Source organism: Falco naumanni, chromosome 8, assembly GCF_017639655.2.
Source record: "Falco naumanni isolate bFalNau1 chromosome 8, bFalNau1.pat, whole genome shotgun sequence".
Lineage (NCBI taxonomy): Eukaryota > Metazoa > Chordata > Aves > Falconiformes > Falconidae > Falco > Falco naumanni.
In genome coordinates, this window is record NC_054061.1 from 19519249 (window position 1) to 19541452 (window position 22204).

At 49.0% G+C, this 22204-nt stretch overlaps 1 protein-coding gene across 9 annotated transcripts in view; it reads right to left on the bottom strand.

The window, feature by feature from the left end:
- SIL1 (SIL1 nucleotide exchange factor) overlaps positions 1–22204 on the bottom strand; it is a 97088-nt gene that overhangs the window by 32843 nt on the left and 42041 nt on the right. For all 9 annotated transcript variants that reach the window (XM_040603895.1, XM_040603893.1, XM_040603896.1 and 6 more), the window contains 4 exons: positions 11673–11793; positions 10326–10413; positions 7339–7530; positions 2462–2583 (listed from right to left, as the gene is read on the bottom strand). In XM_040603895.1, coding sequence (XP_040459829.1) covers positions 2462–2583; positions 7339–7530; positions 10326–10413; positions 11673–11793 — 523 coding nt within the window. The remainder of the gene's footprint in view (positions 1–2461; positions 2584–7338; positions 7531–10325; positions 10414–11672; positions 11794–22204) is intronic.

Here is a 22204-nt window from a genome sequence, read left to right on the forward strand (position 1 = left end):
CTGCCTTTGCTGACCCAACGCCTCAGCCAGCCACCTGGCCCGTTGGCTCAAGATGCTGATCCATTTGAAAACCCTTTTATCCCAAATCCTATTTCAGCACAGCCAGACCCCTGAGCCGGGTGCCGGACAGACCACGCGCAGGCAAGACCTGGGTGATGCAGCTGGCTGCACCATGCCTTACCTGCTTCACTGCCTGACCAGAGTTAAGGGCAATGCAAATCTGGGGAAGACCTGGATATCTGTAAGAGCTAAAAAGTCCTGGATGTGACCCAGGCATGTCTGGGACTGCTCAGTGTCCAGTGGTTCTCTCCTGCCTACAGACAATGCCGACTGCCCTCTCCAGGTTCAGCTGTTCCAGGAGTTGATGACCTCCCGGCTGGGCTGAGGAGCTGCTATCATGATGCCCCGACATTCCTCTGGGAAGGTTTGCCCAGCTTGGAACTGCTGGCCTGAGCCAACCTGGCTGCAGAGACCTGGGAGGCGGCCACAGACCCATTTGGTGAGCAGCAGGCCATTGCCTACTGCCCAGGCAGGGCTCAGCATCCACCGCGGGATCTTGTACCAGCCCCAGGCACACAAGGACGGATCAGATCACGCCCCTACAGCCCAGTGAGCTGTGGCACCTCTGGGAATTTCCTGGAAAGTCCTCCCACCTAACTGAGGCCCCTAGGAACACCCACGAGTGAAGGAAATAAACAACAACCCCTCAGAAAAACTCAACATATCAGAAAATGCTTAGCATGAAGTACTCAAAATGCCCCTGGCAGTTTAAATGGAGCATGGAGTAAGCTGAGCAAATGTATGAATAAACAAATTAAGCAGATAGCACAAAGCAGACGAGTTGGCACGTAGGTGTCTATTGAGAAAGTTTAAGCACAGCAAGGGGAAAAAAGCAAACCCAAAACCCAGGCATAATATTCCTCACATTTCGGAAGTGAGCTCTCAGACAATACATCATCTAAACCACTCGAAATTACCATCTGTCAGAATGTCCTTTAAAGAAAAAAAGGTCTGAAAGTTTCCAAAGCAGTATTTTAATATTGTCATATCAGAAAAGAAATTGTTTCTGTCCAAAGAAAGGCATTTCAATTAGCTGAGGAATACTATGCAAAAACATTAGTTTTGTGGCCACTGCTACACGCTCATATCACGACACAATGAATTTCCTGAGTCTTGATCATGTCAGGTTAGCTAAATCAGGGAAGACGCAATTTAATAGCCCCCATCATTTTGCAAGTTACCTGCAAATGCTTCCAGACCCTCTGAATGGTTTTCTCTTTATGGAACGTATAATGAGGAGTCTAGATGCTATTAAAGAACCTAAGGAAATAATTACAATATTGTTTCAAACATTAAGATAGGCCATAACATGAAGAGCGGGTCTGTGTTTCTGATGTGAAGAGTGTATCTTACTGTGATCAGTAAGTCAAGCTGTTTCAGACTATAAACTAGGTCCTCTCCTGGTGTAAATCTGGGTACCTGCTGCTGTCCATGAGGTCACGTTACTTCACACATGCTGAGGACCAACTCCATTGGATACAAGATTGGAAAAGAAATGCAGTTTTGTAGACTATATATTAGACCAAGTGATAAATAATTTATAATGGTAGAGAAGGTGACCGTATCTTTAAGCATAGAAATATGCAGATATAACAGCCCTGACTGTCAATCTTCACTCCACACTTCTGACCCTGATCCATCCAATGCATTTCTAAAGCCTCTGCACCTGCAGATGTGCAACACACACCCCACAGAACCCACAAAACCAAACGGGCCCCAATAACCGCCGGGACCCACAGGGTACCACCTGCAGCACCACACGCTACGCCCCGGCACGAGGCAGACGGGGCTCCTCCAGGCAGCAGCCACCTTCCAATGAACCACCAACACCCTTCAGACCAGTCTCCTCCTGGCTCAGCCTGCCGACTCTGTCCCGAACCCCACGACTAATCGACACCCCTTCGGTGTCAGGTGCACGTGTCCATGGGGTTAACCCCCCTCCAAAGACAACACACAGGAGCTGCTGTATTTCTGAAATGAGCACCTCGCTATCCCAAAGCAGCCAAGGAGGAAGGTGCTCCCTGGGGTGCTCATAACCGCATCACCCCCCAGACCTTCCCCCAGAGAGGGCTGCCAAGGGGAGAAGAGGGGAAGTGGAGTTATTCCCCTTGGACTCTGCAAAAACGAGGAGCCCAGGGAAATCAAGAAACAATCGCAGCTTCCACACCAAATTACTTCTGGCTAAGTCTAACGAGCAGAACGAGGATGCCCTGAGGAGAAGACCAGGGTAAGTGGTGCTGCAAGGAAAGGGCTAGGCAGGGGATAAGGCAATTTGGTGTGTCACAGGACAAGAGAATTTTCCAGTTCCTGCTATTTTAAATCAAGAGAGATGACAAGAAGCACAGAGCCCGTCTGGTCTCCCAAGGCCAGACCTTGCCACCCAAGGCGGGACAGAGCTCACCCTGACAGCGCAGCTCCCAGTACGAAGGCAGCGTGCTCCTTCAGCGTGGCCTCGGTGCTGTTCAGCCCATCAATCACCAGCCGGAGCCCACCCATGGAGAGGAAATCCTTGGCGTTGTCCACCTGGGAGAGAGCAGGTCCCCGTCAGTATGAGACCCCCAGCAAGATGCTGCTTAACACCTCTTGGAGAACACCTTGCTTCAGGAAGCACAGCATCTCTTCCCTCCTGCTCTGAGTTTTACAAGCAATTAAAAATCAAGAGGGAATGACTATGGCTTGAATTCCGTACAATGCTGCCTGCGAGCAGTGGATGTCCTGGCTGCAGAAGCACTGACAGGGGGCTATTATCACATGCAGAAGGCATTGCTAAAAACCCAAATACTTTGATAAGCTATCAAAACTATTCTCAACACGTATTGCAGTAATTCAGGTAATGCCAAAAACTTGGTAGGTCTAATGATGTAAAAACAACCCAGTTCTTCTCTCTCTCACCTGAGCAAGCCTCTCCTGGGAACCCAGGGAATTGTATGTTTTGCAAATGTAATTAATTAATTGACGCTCTAATTGTAGCACCAGGAGGTAGGATGTTTAAGAGCCTGTCAGCAGCAGCGGTACATGGGCAGCATCACCTCTGCTCGCAGAGAAGAGCATGGGCGGTCCTGGGCATTCTGCACGAGTACCGTCAACAACCTCATGTGGACATGGAAAGAAAAAGCCAGTCATCCTTGCTCGGAAGGGTCAGCCAGGGGCTTCCCCTCGGGGCAGCCTGAGTGATGATTTTTCTAAAGCAGACAATACTGGACTAACTACCAGTAGGGAAAAGTTTAAACATTAGCGGGGATTCATCACTCCACAACTTCAACCAGACTTGGAGCTGACCAGGCACAATCACAGCGGGCATCTGTTCTCGGAGAGGAGGAAAGAAAAGGGCTCCGAGTGGCTCACAAACAACATTTAGAGAAACAGCGCAAAGTGCTTCAAGGACAAAATTTGGTCCAAAGTCAAATCAATGCATTTTGGTTCTCAAGGATTTTTTTTTCCAGTTTAAAAGGGAATCTGATGGATGCTCAGAACTGTGTGTGCAAAAAGATCGCATTTAGAATTTTAACATTTCTCCTCCCTGAAAGACAGGTAGACAACAGCATACGTTGGCAGATGGGAATAGGACATAAACCCGAGTTACTGGCTGGGCAAACCAACCTCCCCGACTTCAGCCAGCAGACCACGCTGCTGGGGTGGGACAGGACAAGCACCACAGGGCATTCGGGGTACGCCGGGCTCGCGCACCATGCTGCGGTGTGAACGCTCCTTTACTCGACAATGACTTCATGCTTAGCGTTATATTTATCTTAACTGTGTGCCTTCACCAAAATTGGCCGTTAAATTGGATATTTTAGGTACCCAAGAGAATGAAGAAGCTACTTAGCTTTATGTCCTACAGGTATGTCTTTACCAAAGCAGGACCTGGGGAGCTACAGCTCGTCTCTTCTCCCCAGCGGGACAATACCCACCGCTTGCTGTCCCTCTGCAAAACTGGCGACAGAAAGCCGATCTCTGCAGGGCTGCTGGGGCTGATTCAGGATTTGCAGCAGCTTTTGTATCCTTTCAGATCCTAGTCTTTTAACTGTCCCTATAAACTGGTCCTGCCAGACCTCTTACTTTTCTGCTGGCCCATCTTTGTCTACAAAGAAATCTATGCAGCAACCCAATTTCAGCAGCCAGTGGATCCTTTTATTGCTCAGCCTCTGTAAAAACTCCGAGGCTGTTTTAACGTCTGGAATTGGACATTGACTTCTGCTCAAGAAGGAATGCATAGACAGGCAGAAGTTTGCATCCAGCATCAGTCGTGGTAAAACCAGCCGTCACTGTAAGCTCAGCCCCAGCATCAGCGAGACACCTCAGCTGCAGAATATAAATTGTGCTGTAAAGCTTATTTTGAAGTTGTTCAGGTTTTTATTAACTGGAGTCTGTTGTGGGAGCTGCTTCCCTCACTCACTAGTTTAAAACCAACAAAATTCCCCAAACTCAACAACGTAAAGGTATTAACCTCTCTGGGGAGTGGAGGATGCTGTGAGGCAGCAGCTCGTGCCTTGTTTCAGTCCACTGAAATCAGGACAGAAGAAAGCCAAAGATCAAAAGAGCTCCTGAGTAACGTACGTAGGCAGTGTGGGAGAGGAGAGGGATGGGAGAAGAGCAAACATGACAGCAGTTATTCAGGGAGCAGCTTTCAATCGGAGGAGAAAGAAAATGGGGAGGGAAGGCGGGAGAGAAAATGTTAGAAAATGAGAGCAAGGAAGAGCAGCATGTCAACCGTATGCAACAGAAGAAATTAGCAGTGAGAAATGGTGTAGCATGTCAGAGGAGGGGAGAGAGAAAGATAAGGAGAGTAAGTAATTGAGAAAAAGAGCCTGCAACGTATGAGAAGGGGTCTTGGCTCTGCATGCTGCTGTGCAAGCACCATTAATTCTGTTTATAAATGAGTTATGCTCTGGCCTCTTCATATTTGCATTTGGGTTTTATGCATTACAGATAACCTAGCAAGCCAAACCTTCCTGCTCTTTCTCCAAGACGGACTCCCAAACATGCCAAGTTGAATCCTGACTGATGAGAAGTAAACCAGAGTTGGCAACCAAAAGCTGAGCAAACACAGAGCCCTTCAGCTGACCCTTCAATGGCGGGAGAGGGCACCTCTGCCCCAGCTCAGCACTGGCCACAGTTTCCCCTCTGCTCCCTGGCAGCCAGCTCAGAGGCACGTGCTGCTTCACGTCCCAGAGCTCTGGGATGCTCATGACCACGCCATGGACCGAGAGCATCCTTTGCCTGCAGCCCCTACAGGGCATGGCATTTTCCACTTGACAGGGCATTCTGTGCCCTGGACAGAGCAGCAGGACAGCCAGGAGCCAAATAATTATCAAAAGCCATGGCACATTACCATTCAGATGGGGGCTGGGAGAAGAAGGAGCAGCAGACCCATCACCGGCCCCACACGTGGGTGCAGGGTGCCCTGGGCCACCCACCCCTCCGAGGACCCCTGTCCTCCAGCGGCATGGCTGTGGCTCGCCGCAGAAAACTCCAGACAAGTTCAGCCCTTCCAGGGTTATGCGGCACAAGCGTATTTGGCTGCTATTCAGTAATTACATTAAGCCAGTGCTGCTAAAGTCAGTACCAAGCAGAGATAATGCTCTGGACGCATTCAACTGGCTGGAAGAAGAAAGAGGAGGAAAAGCCATGCTGGCTTAGAGACAAGTCATATTTCTTATCAGCTTCCTGCCTGATGAGAAGGTGCTGCCCAGCCATCTGCCCCGACAGCGCAGGCACAGAGCGACGTTGTGATCGATGCACAAAGGAGCCCTCTGTACGCCCTGCCAGCCCCCTGCCATTTCCCCCCTGCTGACCCCTTTGATGCTGGATGTGGTTCCCTTTGATGCTCCAGTCCCTGCCCCGGGAGCGGGGACCGCTTCCCACTCCTCTCGCCTTTCTGAAAGGGTTTGCCCCATCCCGAGCTGCAAGCAGGTGGGATTTTATGCTGGAAAAGTCCAGACCCTTAAGCTGGAATCCAAAGCACCCCAGGGTGTTTGGGGCTGCTTTTTAGCATGCTGGCCTGATGCTCTGGCACCCTTAACCAGACAGAATTAGCCCTGAGTATAAATACAAAGCTCTTTGGGTGCCCATTGTTCACACATATTCTCTGAGTCAGACAGATGCCGTCACTGAAACAAAAGCATTGAGAACAAACAGCAAGGAAGCCTCTGCATGCGTATGACAGAGATGTAGTGTGGAAATTCAAGACAAAGAGCCCTGGAAATAACACTTCCATTAGCTTGTGCATGGACTCCCTCTCTCTGCAGCACACTCCTCCAACTACCTTCCCCCAAAATACCACGTTTGGTTTTAAGAAGTGTCATTCCAGTGAAAGGTCTCACACTGGCATCTCCCAAGAGTTGTCCCATCCACTCTCTGAAATGACAAAGTCACTGAGGGTGACAGTGGAAACTCTCCCAGTCCATTCCAGACTTCCCCAGTCGCTGGGGAGGGAGCAGCCCGGCCCTTTGCCACAAGGCAGAGCACAGCCTGATGCCCAGACACCCACCCACGCCGCTGCAGTGTGGGAAGGCACCAAGCACCCGGAGGAGAGCGGTGTGCCCGCAGCCTGCAGCCCACAGGAGGTAGAAATGTGTGAGCTGAAAGCAGAGCAAGGGAGATCAGAGGGAGGGGTGGGGAAAGTGTGAGCATAAACCTGAGGAAGTGAGATTTCAGGAAATACATTTAACCTCACACGGAGCCGACTGGCACGGCTCAGCTGAGGCTCAGCAACTTGCCATTTGCCTGAGCCTTCAGTCACGGTCGCCACCAGCCCAGCTGTGAGAGAGGCTCTACACGCCACTTGCTACACACTCCCAGACAAAACAGAGGCGTTTGGGTGGCTGTTGTCTTCACTGGTACGAAGACGTTCTCTGCAAACTGGTGCAAGGACACCTACCCGCAACCACAGAGGCTTTCCGTGGAAGGAGCAAGAAAATAATTATTTTCTTTAGCAGCCACCACTCCACCTACCCAAAAATGGCAGATAAAATCCCATTTCATAACATATAAGCATAAAAAAGAAGAAAAAGGAAAGGCAAGAAAAAAGCCTGAGAACAGACGACAAATCAGGCAACATTAACCCCTAGGAAACTGCCCACTACTGGCACGAGCAATGATTTATTCAAACCTGGATACAAAATAAGCCTGCAATAGCGCCCTGCTGTCTGTTATTATCCCAGGATTATGATAATTAAGCAATATGTATTACCTGATACCAGTAAGAAAAATAAAACCACATTTATGACACCGTATCCCCTGGATTTTACACAGTAGTTACTAATGCATTTCTGTTACCTGGTGAACATAATATTCAAGATCATAAAGTGCCGCTACTTTTTCATTCAGTGTGGAGGCAGAGCTGTTGAATTTGCTGATTAATTTAACCATAATTTCATAATCCGTTTCCATCTTCACATTCAGCTTTTCAAACTCCTCCTTCAGCTGCTCTATGGGCCGGAACTTCTTCCTCACCTCTTCCTCGTGGGCCTTGAAAGAAGGAGGAGGAAACCAGACATGAAGGCAGGTGACCCAGACAGCCAAGAAAGACACAGAAAGACACCCCCGCCCCAGATTTACACGGGGACCCTGGCTGTCTGTGCAAAGGGGTGTACTGCTGTGCATCAGAGACGCAGGGACAGTTCTGAGCGGTCCTGGTGAGAAGCCCACGAACCCAGTTCTCTGTAAGATACCTGCCTTGGGTACCAGCAAGCACCTCCCAAGCCTGTACCTAGGGCTTTTTCTATGTCCTACACACCTTCCAAAACAATGCAAAGCCCAGAGGCAGGCAGCACTGCTGTTCTCTGTTCACCTGCAAGTGGATCTTCCAAAGACCTGACTGCAAACGGCCTTCAGCAGCCCCCCAGTCTCACAGCTGACCCTGCTTGCAGCCACAGATGGGGCTGGAGTCCTCCGGGGGTCCCATCCAGCCTGAACTGCCCAGTGACCCCATGCCAGTGACATCAAGGAGATCTCTGATGCATACAAAGATGCTTCCATCATCCCGATCACTTAATGCATTTCAGGATGGCCTTCTCCCTCAGGGACACGTATGCGCTCTGTTGGGGACCCAAGCTGCCAGAAGTGAAGCGGGAGGACCAGCCATCAGATGGGGACAGCTGAAGCACCACAGGGCTTGGCCAGGAGATAGCTCGTCCTGCAGCACAGCTTGTCTGCCTCGTACAAACAGCACCCCTAGGGCCGTGATGAACCAAGAGAGCTGCAGAAAGGTGAGCAGTGAGAAGAAAAAGGCTCTGCCAGAGATCTAAGAGAGCCCCAGAACCAGCAGGGAGCAATTCTCCAGCATCAGCACTGGTGGCATTGGGACAGGCAGGGACAGAGCCTGCCGTGGCAGAAGATGGAGGAAACAGAGACCAGATTCAAGGTGGGCTGCCCCAAGAGCAGGAGAAGACAAGGAAGCCCCTTTTGAAAGGGATTCTGTTACAAACATTACCGACATACGTTTTTATACAGAAGGAACCCCCAACTAGAGGGTCTGCACATGCAGCACTCCCCCCTGCAAGCACTGCCCTGCTCCTCCACGTGTGAACACAAGCCCAGGGCTGGAGCCGTCAGAGAAAAAAATAATTGAGCAATGGAAATGAAAGCTCTGACAATCTAATGGCAGCCGTACAATTGGTGCTAATGACTACTGGCCTAATTACTGTAATAGGTACTACATGGTAACACAGGATGCCATCCGCACCCCAACCACACAGAACTGCTTTTGCAGGAGCGTAGATGGGAGTGCGCTTGGTGTAACTCAGTTTACTTTGACACAGTTACTTCAAGGATGAATTTGCTCCCTGCCGGAGTGATTTTAAATGGAGTACTTTAGGTCCATTAGACGTAGCTGTTCTTAGCCCAGTTCCTGGGACAATACTTATTCTAACAGTTCTTTTTTGAAATGCGGCTTATTTCAGATAATAGAGTATCACTAATTTTTGCATTTAAATGACATTCCTTCAAGAAGTCCTGCTCTCAGTAATACTGGCTGCTACGTAAATAATCTTACAGAGAAAGAAATAACACCCTTGTGCCAGATATGAAAAAGAAAAAACATAAAAAAGACTTTCTATGACTCCAAGTCTTTAAAGCCTTGATTCCTACCTCAGTTTTCCTTCAACTGAGACAACGTCAAGGCAGCAGAAGCTAGGGGCTAAGAAGATACTGATGAGTGGAAGTGGGAAAAAGGGCTGCCATCCACCTGAGGAGTTGTGTGTCATCCCACCAGTGTCACAGCAGTGGCAGGGGACCAGCTCCAGCCCTGGAGAGGGCTCAGAGTAGCACTCCAGTTTTGTTTTGCTTTGGGTCATGCATTACTTGTAACTAAACAGGAAACCTAGAGATTATATAAGGAAACTTCAACCTGTGCTTCATCACATCCATTTGGGTTTCACTACACAGGGCACAAGATGGAAACCTAAACCAAGGAGGACAGTGAACAGCAATTCCTTTACCAACACCGTCACGCTGTGATCTAGTCTGCTCGGGGGCCTGCAGGCACCTCTGCGAACCAAGTGGCAGCTGAATAAATAAATACATCTTAACAGCAGATAAAAATACATCCAAACAACAAAAAGGAAATCAACCCACAGGTCCACACAAGTGTGTGCAAGTAGCATCTCTGCATTATTAATTCAGGTCTAATCACACCGGTATCAGAGAATGTAGGGGAGCAGCATCACACTGGAGAGCCTACTGACCATACCTGCTTTGGGTTCCCAGGAGAGATCTCATGGCTTCGCTTTAGTGTTGGCACACCAAGGACAGCAGTAAGAAATTGGGGTCTGCATGGCTCATGAGGACAGTTGTGTGGACACTGTGCCTGGTTTGCTACCTGAGATCTCACTTGAGTAAAGACCAGAAAGCAGCAGCATCTGATGGCTGATCTGGGGCCAAACTGCTGATCCCAGCCCACTGTCCCTCAACAGCCCACGGGATAATCGTTACTAAGAAAACCCGGAACTGAGAATATATGTAAGTACTTAAAAGCAGCTTGCAATACAAGGCCTTTAAGTTTGAAATTATTAACATGGACCTGAACAGAAGTCTTCCCTTCTCACAGAAAAACAGGATTAGCACAAAAAGGGGTGAGATTTGCCCAGGGAACCACATCACTAACAGGCTCGCAGAGGTATTGTAGATCCATATTCACCAAAAGGTTAGTCTGCACAGTATTTTCCCAAGCAACTACTTTAACCATCACATTTCTGAGATGCATAACATAGGGTATTCACATCCATGTACTGTACACTTCTTTGGAAACAAGGAACTCCCCTTACCTTCCTTTCTGCCTTCTCACTTTCCTTCAGTTTAGCCAATGCCTTCTTCAGCTCCTGGGATGTGAATGAATTTGAGTCAACATCCACCCTGCCCAGCAACAAAACAAAACATGTTAGAAGCAAACAATTGTATCTCTAATATTTTCACTGTGATACACTAGCAACGGATAATGTCAGGAGGAAAGGACCTAAGAGCACTATGTTTCCATGCACTTCACTTAAAACACACAAAACCCCTCCATGCTCAAGAAGGTATTAGTCCAAGTGCTACGTATTGTGCATGGTTTGCAGACACTTCACCCTGATAGTCAAAAAAGGTTCCGTAATCTGCACACTGACCCAAAATCTCAAGTCATAACACAATAAAAACAGCTGATTAATTTATACCTCTGAATTTCACATTGCAACACAGAAAAGCAGGAAGTGTTTCAGAGGAAAAATGAAAAAGTGCCACTGTGCCACTAAATCATTGCTAAGGACTTGCAAGCTTTAACATGGAGATTTACAGCTGAAGTTCTGATGATCGTCACACACAAAGTTAGGGCAAGGGTAAACGCAAGCAGAAATTGCATGGAAGTGCTAAAAAAAAAAAAAACATGTTGTGCTGCTCTTTACACCTATCTCATTGGTTCAGAGAGTGTTTATCTGGGCCACACACACTCTTGCACAGAAAAAAGGAAAGCCAACTGTTGAGGCATCGTGAAGCTAAAGAGCCTCTCCATGCGCTGAATAGGAGTAACTGGGGGAGCGAGGGAAGCAGTGATAAATCCCACACACTTTAGGAAAAGAAAGTTTCCCATAGTAACTAAACCTGTCTTTGTTAGGAGGGTGCCAAGGGGAAAGTCAGCACCAGTGAAACTTTTAAAACAACTTTTGAAATGTGGGTGCAGGGAAGGCTGTCTGATCCAAGGAGAACGCCAGCAGTAACTGATGTGTAAATGAATGCTGCGAGCCCGCTGACTGTACCGAGCTAAAAACACTGTATCTGGATCAGGTCAACACAATCAAAGCCCCTCACAACTGCTCCGATGGTTTCAGCTTAGAAAGTAGTTTCAGGCTGATTGCTGCAGATGTTTCAAAGGACTGCTGTCATTCAAAGGCGGCACATTGCAAATTTAGTTTCGGTGTCACGGCATGAGAAGCCATGAAGGTGTCTGAATGTGCACTCAGGGCACTGCTACCGCCATCCCAAAGGGATCACAAAGCACAGGTTCTCAGCACTGCTGAACTCTTAAACCAGCAATTAAGTCTCAGGAAGAACCAGCAAGGAAGTGAACCGGGGAACCCGGCCTCAATAAAAGACATGAACCCCGCAGCCCACCCACCTGATGCTTTGTACCACCGTACCTTTTTCTTCTTCTCTCTTCTCTCGTGTCACGTTTTCCATTTTCACTATCTGGGAGCTTGGCTTCTCTGTCTCCCGTCTGCAGATTCAATCGTACGTGTGACCCTGCAGGAACGGCTTGACCTGCAAACCAAGGTCGGGTTATTCCAGAGCACGTGCATTAGCCCAGCTCTGCACGGAGGCAGGAGCTGACAGCACATGCTCCTGCCTACGCCAGGGAGAGAACAGCCTTGTCCCGCACGGGAACAGCAGCCGGCCAGCCCCTCTGCCCTCCATCAGCAGCCCTCAGACACAAGGGCTGTTCTAACCTCGCAGAAATGCCACCCCGACTCACCGCCCGCCTCTCCGTGCCGCAGCGCAGGAGGGACCCCGAGCCCAGCGCAGCACCGGCTCCCTCCTCCCTGCCGGGGCCACCTGGGGAGCGGTAAAACCCACATCAGGAGCGGATTTGGGGGCTGTTCGGGAAAAGGGGAATCGGATGCTGATGGGGGTAGACAACATAAAATACAGCTGCCCAAGTGAAATTGAAGCGTACAGACAGGTACGCCGAATATGAAGCACACCAAGGCGAGGCTGTGTCGGTTTGGAAATACTCTGTTAAAAAGAATATATGATCACTACTATCTGCCAACAAAAAATACACAGAATACATTAAGGTTTGGTTTTAAATGCAGAAAAGATGGGAAATTCAGAGTGTTTTTTCTTGGTCATAATTCACCACAAACACATCACGATGGGCAGCCACAGCACCGGGATGGAGAGGCGGCAATATCTGGCTGCTGTTTCTCGATGTCACTCCCCCTTCTTTTAATGCAGGAAATCTGCCTGCTTAGGAGAGCAAGGCTGCAGCTGCAGGAATGCAGAGATCTCAGCTGCACACAGACAGACAGACCTCGCTGCTCAGGCTACACTATTGATGAGTCTCCCTATTCAGCCTTTCCTTTATCTGCTTCCTTTTACCTACAAGGATGCCTCAGATAAAACAGCACACCACGCAGGAGACAGGTAGCATCTCCCACCAAAGGGAAGTGAAGACAAGGATAATTATTTTGTACAATAAATACACGTACTCAAAGACAAAATGCTCTAGTCTAGGGAACAACCAGATTGATCCCTCCCTCTCCAAGACCAAAGAGGCATTTCACTGATCAAAGGACCTGGTGCTTCCTACATAAGACCGGGATGTTTGTCATAATTCAGACAAAAACATTTCAAAGCCTAAAGCCATCCAGCAGGTATAAGCCATCCAGCAGGTATAAGTGCATTTAGAAAGATCAGGAAAATCCATTTGGGAGGATTTCACATTAAAACAGGGTGCATTTCTGATAGCTCCTCTTTCTCTCCACCATCTCCTGTCCCTAGGGAGTTGCATTGGTTGGATATATGAGGGGACAGATGTGATTATCTTTCCCCACCTTAAACTATGCAAGGACAGGCTAGACACGCCACCCCCACACGTGGCACACTCTCCTCCGACGGCCCCAGACCTCCTCCTGCTCCTTTACTTGTGAATCGCAGCAGCTTTAATCTGTGCGTCTATCTAGAGGAGCATCTTCCCACTCTGAAAAGGTGGGCTTTGCAGGAACTCGCTGTGATAGCTGAGCTGTCCCCGTCACAGCGATGCAGGCAATGCAGCTGGGACACGCCGGTCAAAAAGGAGCTTGCAGGATGTCTGCAAAAAGGACCACGCTGCACCACCTCTCCCAATTTCAGGAGACACTGAGGCAGGGGTCAGAAAAAAGCAATAATTATCAAACGGCACTGTGTGCCGAACACAGAGATGCACGAGGATGTCCTCCTCCTCCACCAGCACGAACACCGCTCAGGGGCAAAGGTGAGGGGCGAGCGGGGTCCTTGCCCTCCCAAAGCCAGCGCCTTTCCTCGCCGGGTCACAGGCACCGGGGCAGCCCAGGTTACAGCCACAGCACTCACTGAAGCGACTCCTGAGTTGTCAGACACAGCCAGAAATAAATGTCCCCGTTAGAAGAGTACAGTATATTCCGACTGTCATGCTCCCGGTTCATCTGGCCACGTTAGTTCACTCGGTTGCCAGCAGAGAGGAACAAGGCTGATGGGCTTTGCTTGAAAGAAGCATCAAAAGGGAAAGTACGGGAGCAGCCTGCAGAAGGGCTGAGCGGCTCCCGTGTGATCAGCCCTCCCAGTTACTATTTTCAGCAAGCAGTAAACAAACGAAAACATGAACCCCACCATGCACGAGCTCACAAACCCAGCGCAACCAAATTCAGGAGGTTGCCATCAGAGAAGACACAAACCTCTCCTGGTTTCTGTTTCTTCGCGCTTTGCTAAACGAGATGTGACAGAGACCATCCAACCCCAGAGCGAAGTCCCAGCCTCGATGTATTTAAGCGCCTTTTGTTGCTACAGGGATTTCTTCTTGCTATTGCGCACAGCAGCACAGGTTCATGCCGCAGCAGGACAAACATACTGCTTTGTTAAATAAATCAAGACACACAGCTCTCTCTTCGGCAAAAAGATTGGCGTAGTCACTTAAAAATATTCCAGACGTTTGAGACAGGATGAGGTCTTCAGTCTTGTTTAGCTTGGGGTATTTTGAAGTATTATTCATAAAGAGTGTTTGAGGGTGGGTTGACTTGAATAATGTGATTAAAATTGCCGATTCAAATGAGCAAGCTGGAAATCCTGAATTTTAATCATGTTTCACTATGTAGCTTCTAGACACTTCCCTTAAAAACAGCTGATTCTTTTTGATTCCTATAATTTGATACTATTCAACAACTGGGAGCACACACCGGAGCGATACATATGTAAGCAATTACACAGCTTCACGTGCTGTTTAATACAGAATCATACTCTTAATAGCCTTTTTCCTAGAATAATTGGTTTTTCACTTACTGTTTGTATTAAGTTGCATTTGGGAAAAGAAACAATTTAAAAATATAAAAACAAGCTTATATTTAAGCAATTTTTGACTTTTTTTCTCTTTGATACATTAAAACAACAAAAAAAGATTATGTCTATCCAAGCAGGTATGCATTGCCTATCTGTGCTAGTGAATGAAGCTGAATGGTCTCACTTTCCAGAGATCTCCAAATCCTACAGGTACTAGATCTCATCCTGTCCTACTCCCTTGCTCCCTATAAAGGGAAAGAAGAGTTTCCATTCTTATTAATTCCCCACCCCCAAATCAACTACTAGTAGAAATAGCTGCGAAAACCCCTCCGTGAACCCGCAGAAAAGGCTATAGCTGTCGGAGGAGGAAGCAGCAAACTCCTTCCCCCACAACTGCTTTATATTATTTACTACTTAAAAAATATCCCATACGTGGGGTTTTTTAAACCACAACTAAAATTATTTGAATACACGTTACTGCATCAGCTTGGGTTGACGGATCCAAGGGAAAGCCAGGGGGTTTAAGCAGACCACCCAGTGTCCCTGTCAGGGATGCGCCACCCGCCTGCCCTCAGTCCCTCAGCCCTCCGCCTCGCAGCCAGAACGATAGCATCCACCAGGTGAAATACTCCCAGGGGATAAAAAACCCCTTGCCGCCGCACAAATGACAAGGTATTTATTGGAAATAAATGTCAAAGCAAAACGACAGCATTTATTCTCCGAGCAGGAGACACTGATCCTGTGGCAAGGCGCTGCTGGGACGGCGTTACTGCCGTTCTGGATTAATCCCTTTATCAGCTGCGGAAGCGCCAGGCCAGGCTTTGCTCTCCCACGGGAGCTGGACCACAACCGCTTGGACTCCCACTGCTCCCCGGACAGACTGGCGCTGTGCCTGGGCGCTCCACCGCTCCAGCAGCCGCAGCCTGAAAACTCCTGGACTTTTGGAGGTCCTGCGAGTGCATTAGCATTCATCTTATTTGGATGTCTTCTGCCTGTCCTGAAAGTTGCTTAAAGTGATGCCAAGGGAGAATTTAATTTATAGCCCTATTCTTTTAATCTTGGTCAGCCAGATTTTTTCAGACATCCGTTTATTTCTTCTTATAATATATTAGATGGAGTTACAGCACTGGAGTTGGCTTCAAGGCAGCAAGTCACTTGCAGGGGTTCTGCTGACATTTATAAACTGATGCTATTTCTCTCTTGTGTTTTATGTTATCAGCTAAACCTGTCGACTTAAATTATTGCCTTGTAACCAAATCACAGTTATCTGTTATTCTGTTATGTGTATGTTTCTGAAGCTCTATACCTATATCAAGCTTCGCAGAGGTTGAAAACAAGATGATAAATAAATAAACAAATGGAAAACAGAACACACTTCTACCACACTCACAACTAAGGCAAGAATCAGGTGCATTAATATACAGGATAGCTAAAAGCAGAAGGCTGCGGTGCTGAATATACATGATGTAGCAATACCCGAGTAACCTCATCTCTCTTTTTCTAGGCCAACCCAATGACCAACTGTCCTTCCTCACAAAATGAGCAAGGTCTCATTCTGCCCTGTTCCTTCCCAGTACATATCCCCTTTAGTGCTGGCCACAAGCGGTTTTGCATTTCTGTGCGGGGACAAGGCTGAGCCCCAAGTCATTACACAGCAACAGGCAGGCACTCAAAATAAACAGGTAAGTTTAACATCATACATAGACATACAAATCCCATATCGAGATGGTGCAGTAACTCACTGTGCTCCTGGCAGCAGCTTCTCCATCCTTTACCCACCCCTTGGACTCTTGAGCCGCCACCCATTGACCTGCTCAGCAACAGAAGCCCACAAGGGACATGAGGCTCTCCCCATCCAGAAACACCTTCTGGCACCCTTTTTCCCCCTACGGCAGAGAAATGTCCTGGGAAGGCATCTGCAAGCAGAAAAAAGGGCGATTCTGCTCACCAGACAGATCCCCTGGTTTCTCCCCAAGTGAGTATCCTTATTTGCCATTGCAAAAAAAAAACCAAACCAACCAACACCAACCCCCCCCAAACTCCAAACAAATCTATTAAAAACACGAAAACAAGCCACAGTTGTGAGTCAGTAACTGGCTCTGCAGTTCTCAGAAATCACCTCGCTATCAGAGCAAGCATCAGGTAACATCTACCTTTCTTTACTCTTTGTTTCTTTTGTCACAGGGGAGTGAGGGGATGGGGACTTTCTTTCTAACACAGGCAACAAAAGAATCTGTGAATCAATACGTGAATGTTCCCAGCAAAACAAACCAGCAGTGCTGCAATATTAAAAATAATAAGGCTGTATAAGACTGACAGAGCATCCACAAAAAGTTATCTGATGGCACCATACCTACTCCTTTAATAAAATAATGATTAAAAGAACCCAAAAAACCAAAACAATACATGGAGACAAATCCCAGGAAGCAGTGGAGCTCCGCTCTGGCTCATCACAGGCACCACGAGCCACCAGTGCCACAGGTGGCTCAATGGGAGAGGCTGGGGCAACACATGCTGGGGACGCACAGGGGGACCCAGCTGCGCTGGCACTTGCTCATGGTGCCACCCTGCCGCGGGTGGGCCTGGGGAGAGACGGGGGTGTCACGGAGCACGGTGCTCCAGCTGCACAAAGATGCTGCCTGTTTCTCAGGCTGAACGCTGGGCTCTGAGGAGCAGCGAGGAGCCAGCCCTGGTCTGAAGGGGCTCGGTGCGTGCTCTGACCCCCAAAGTCACCGCTCAGCACCGTCGAGCAAGGAAGCAGCAAAGCCTGGCTGCTTTTTTTGGGTTTGGTTGGTTTTTTTAAGGGTGAGTCATATGGCTCCTTGGATTGCTTGTTATTTCAAAACAGAACATTTTTACATACAAAAGGAAGGGAAGATGTGTAGAAGACACAGGTCAGGAAGAGCCGGGTTACTAATGGAGGTGGGAGCCCAGAGCCCAAATTTCATTTTGCCACTTCCCTGCTCACCCATCTACAGCCCCTTGCGTTAGTTCACTTTCTGGCACTCACCACTCCTCCCAATTAAGTGCCATCGGAAAAGGTCATTAATATGCTACATACCACCTCTTCCAGATAGCCAGCGGCGAGGTTTAACGGCATCAGGCCTGGAAGCTTCTCCCAGCAGCCACCCCAGCATTGCCCAGCATTTCTCCTGTACCCCGCCAGCAGCAGGGGGGCTCAGGCACCTGCACCCCCGTGTCAGGCAGACACTCCTACGATGTGAATCGCTTTACAAAGCCACTTCACGTGATCTCTTTCTTCCATTAGTTCTGTACTTCTCCCAGGAAACCACAGGTGCCTGCTGAGCACAGCTCATCCCGGGAGAAGCACCACCCTGGTCACTGCCCCCGGCTTCTCGGGTCCACACCGTCAGTGGCAGCAGGGGCTCTAATTACCTACTGTAATTACTTATAGAGAAAACCCTTTTATAATCACTCTAGTCTGCCGTGTTCCTCAAGCACATGCCTGTCGCATCCACAGGGGATGGGAAGCCAGACAAACCCCTGCCGTGACCCCCACGGCCCTTCGCACCATGCAACCGCTCCCGGGGCGGAGGGGCTGCCTCTGCCTGCTAATGAGAAGTCCTGGCAGCCTCAGGCTGGTTTTATCACCGTTATTTTGTCTTATCATTGCACCCCAATACAAACAAAGATCCTGCTGTTCAAAGGGCTGACAAGGATAAACAGACGTCCTTCCCTTCCTGGGATTACAAAGGAAAGGATGAGAGAGGAGTTTTGTCCTTACGGCGGCGTGAGAAACAGCTCAGGCGGCTGCTTTCTCCTGCCTCCCGGAGCAGGCAGACAAACGCTGAGCAGGAGTGGCCCAGTCCCCAAGCCACAGACACAGCTCTCGGCCCCAGCTCGCACCAGTGTCTTCCAGAGACTCCTGAATGTGATAAATTCTTGAGAGACTGAACAAACAGTTAAAAAAATCTTCAACAAAATCAAGGATGCTTCATGTAAGACAATTCAGTTGGTTAGTTTATCTAACAAATCTTTTATATAATACACCAAGCTATGCTAATAAATATCCTGCAATCCAATCTGTCAAAATGATGTCTAAATACATCTCCAATTCCAATTTTGTTCCATGCTGCAGCAGAGCAGGGACAGGAGCCACCTGAAATGCTTTCAAGCTCGCCAAGTAGGAATCTGTTCCCTGTTCCACACCCAGCACTGCTGCTGGCAGCAAAGCCATCCCTGGGAAAACCCCAAAACCACTGCACTGAGACATCCCAACACAAAGTGCCACCATCCCTGCTCCTGCCCAGGCTCCCCATGTGTCTCAAAGAAGCAGCACTGCTTTCTGCTGGGCTTGAACCCTACCAAACAGGGTACAGAGAAAGGGCCATTTCTATTCCAGTTTCTTATTAAGTAAGAAAGAAGCTACTTACTGGTGCTCGCTGGGTTACTGTTTTCCTATGGCCAGTGCCACAGAGACCATTGTGTGGACTCGGGGTGCCAAGGGCTCCTCACAACCAGAATTACAGGGAGACACGGGCCTGCAGCCAACCTCGGGAGAACTTTCTTTCTTGCATCCTATTTCTCAATGCCAACTGCTTGCTGGCTGCAGCAATAACCATGCCTTTAAACACCATCCATCAGGCCTACAGCTCAAACATTTGTTTATCTGAAAAGGGTTTTAGAGCCTCTTTTGTCCTAGTGCTCAGAGGTCTTCTCTGTAATTTGTTTCCCTCGGCAGATATAATAAAAACATTTTTTAAATGATGCCAGAATCAAATCCCTCTTTCCACAATCTGATCTGCAGCTAGCAGAAAACAAAGGCTTGCAAGGATGGGGCTTTCCGGTAAGTAATGTTTGGGTAGGCATGTGACAGCATCCGTTACATTTGGACACTCAGCTGGACAACCACTTACGACTGCCAATTTAAACTGATCCAGTGCTCTCCCATGGCACCGGTATTTATGTTCTCTCAATTGATCAGCAAGCGCCAGGGGCCATGAGCCCAGCCATCCAAACCAGCGCACCCTGTGAGCAGCGGGCTCCGGCTCCCGACGCCTCCTGCCAGACCCCTGCTGCCTGCATTCGGCTTCGCCGCTGGCTCTGGCAGCGGGGGCGGAAGGGGAGGGAGAGGCAGGGAAACCCAGCGGTGCCAGGGACCGACCCTGGCTGACACTGCCAGAGCAGGACCATTTAACTCACGCCCACCATCGCTGGCAGCCAAAAAGATTGTTCTGCCCACGTAGCGTCGCCTCGTGCAGGGGCATGCACAGAGCCGAGCTAGCTGTGCCTGAAATCCCACCCAGCCTCGACCCTCCCGCAGCGGGACAACCGCCGAGGACGAGGCAGCCGGCTGGCACGGGCAGGGCAGGCAGGGACCTCCCGCGAGGTGTCTGCCGCTTTCCGGGATGCTCCGAGACAGTACGCCGTGGGAGCGAGGGCGGATGCTAGCGAGGTGCCTGGGGAGGAAGGCTCTTGGGGAAGGAGCGGCGGGAGGGCTCAGGAGAGGACATATGGTGCCTCTCTGATGGGAGTCGCTGCTGTAGCATCTGCTGATATAGCTTCTGCTGCTGCCAACACAGAAAAGCTTCATATGGCAAAGAGCTCCTCGCAACAAGTGCTTCTGCCCTTCCACCCCCCTCTCTGCAAAGGCTTCTCACTCACTTGCACTGCAACAGCGGAGAATACACCAGGAAAAAAAAATAGCACAGAAGGAAGAGGAAGGGTTGCCCTTTCGTAAAATTGGCAAAAACACAACGTTTTCACTTCCTAAGCAAATCCTCATCTCCAGCTTCAAGCCACCCATTTCTTACGCATTACCACACACCCTTGGTTAGAGCACGATGTGTGCACTTAGTGATCCAATACAAAGCACGCAATTTATTTTCTTTTCTGATACTGGGCTCGGGTCTGTGAACTGTAGTAGTTTAGAGAGTTTAATCCCACGAAGGTCTGGACAGCAGCAGAAATGCAAAGATCAAAGGTGTCCAGCCACACTGATTATTTCAGCTACCAAATGGCATGCCAGGCTGCAGGGACACTGCAGCGCCCTTTGTCTCACCATGCCACCAAGTCGACATCCAAGAGAAACGTTCATTACAAAAGCCAGTTTTAATCCTTCTCCAACTCACTAAAGTATTTAACCCCAATCCTATGCTACCTCATAATGTCACTGCAACCTATTCAATAACTACCGTCCCAAAGGTGTATTTGTTATACTAGAAAGGCCATCTCAGAAGCTGAAACCTTATCTACGTTCAGAGAAGATCAAGGCAGAACTCTGGCAGCAAAGGACAAGCCGGATGACCAGGAGAACTGAGAACCTGACAGAAGGAACTGAGGATGATATTTATCCTGCCAAATTTTAAGGCATCTGATACCTTTCTGAGACAGGTACCATTCACTTCTTTACTATGACAGAAATTAGCACCTCCAGAGCATCACCAAGCACAGCTGCCTTCCACATCTGTTGCTCTCAGAGAGCCTCTCCCTCTCTGCAGTGACTCTTGAGGTGGTCACGACAGATGAAAATCAGGGCAGAGAAAACCACCCCAAAACCCCCAGCAATGCAGAGGCATGGGAAGGACGCAGCTGCTCTCTAGGGAGGGACAATCCACCAGGACCAGCGCCAGTGTGAGAACCAGGAGGTCTAAGCTGGCCATGCTTAATCCATGGTTGGAAACAAGAAGCTGATGACTAAGACTGTCCAACAGGAGTAAAAAGGGGCAAAAAAAGGACACAATTTTCAAGGGGAAGCCTGGGAAGCTCAGGAAGGGGTCTTCAGGACCAGGTCTCAGTTCCTGTCTTCAGATTCCGTGTTTATAACTCAATTAAGGCTGAAACTGAAAAGATAAGACACAACAGAGGAAAACCAAACTCCTTTCTCCCAGCTCCAGCTATCACCGGGAGTGTTTCAGGACACGCTGCGCTGCTGGCAAGGCATGCAGCTTATTGACTCTGACTGCATCACTACTCGACGCGTGTCTGCTGGCTTATCTCTCACTTTCACACCAGCGGCCACAGTAACATCCTGGCACCACCGTTTCCCGAGCCCACAGCATCCCCCAGAGCCAAGGGAGCCCAGGTCCACCGACGGCTGGACAACACTTTCCTGGTTCAGCGCTGGAAGGTGCCCGATCTGAACCGCCTGGCTGCAAGACCAGCAGAACGTATTGGAGAAACCCGTCTGCCAGCTCCGCTGCCAAGCTATAGTGAGAACGAATTTGAATAATAAAAGCTGGAATAAGAAGATGCCTTGGAGAGAGCACTGGTATAGTGCTTTCCGAAGCTTCAATTTAAAGCCTTGTTTCTAAAGCTAATGCAGTCGTAAGGGACATTAGCCTCATTTTTGTCAAGAGAACTTGTCAACACAGCAGTATTTAAGATAAGACACTAAGGACTCGTTTCATTTCGCAGACAGATCACCAGGAAAGAAAGTAGTTGTGCCACACTTGCTTCACAGGAAAATAAATTTACAGTCTCCCTGGGCCTAATCACAGGATGCTGTTTTATAACACCGCCCATGCGAGCAGCCTGATGTTTTATCAGCGTGCACACTGCAGCAGAGATGGGATCCAAACCCACCGTGGGGCTAGTGCGGGACCCCGCAGGGAGGTGCCTGAGGCAGGCCACCGCTGGCGACAGGCACCCAGGGACACCGAGCCTGCCATCTCCCGTCCACACACAACAGGCAAAACATCTG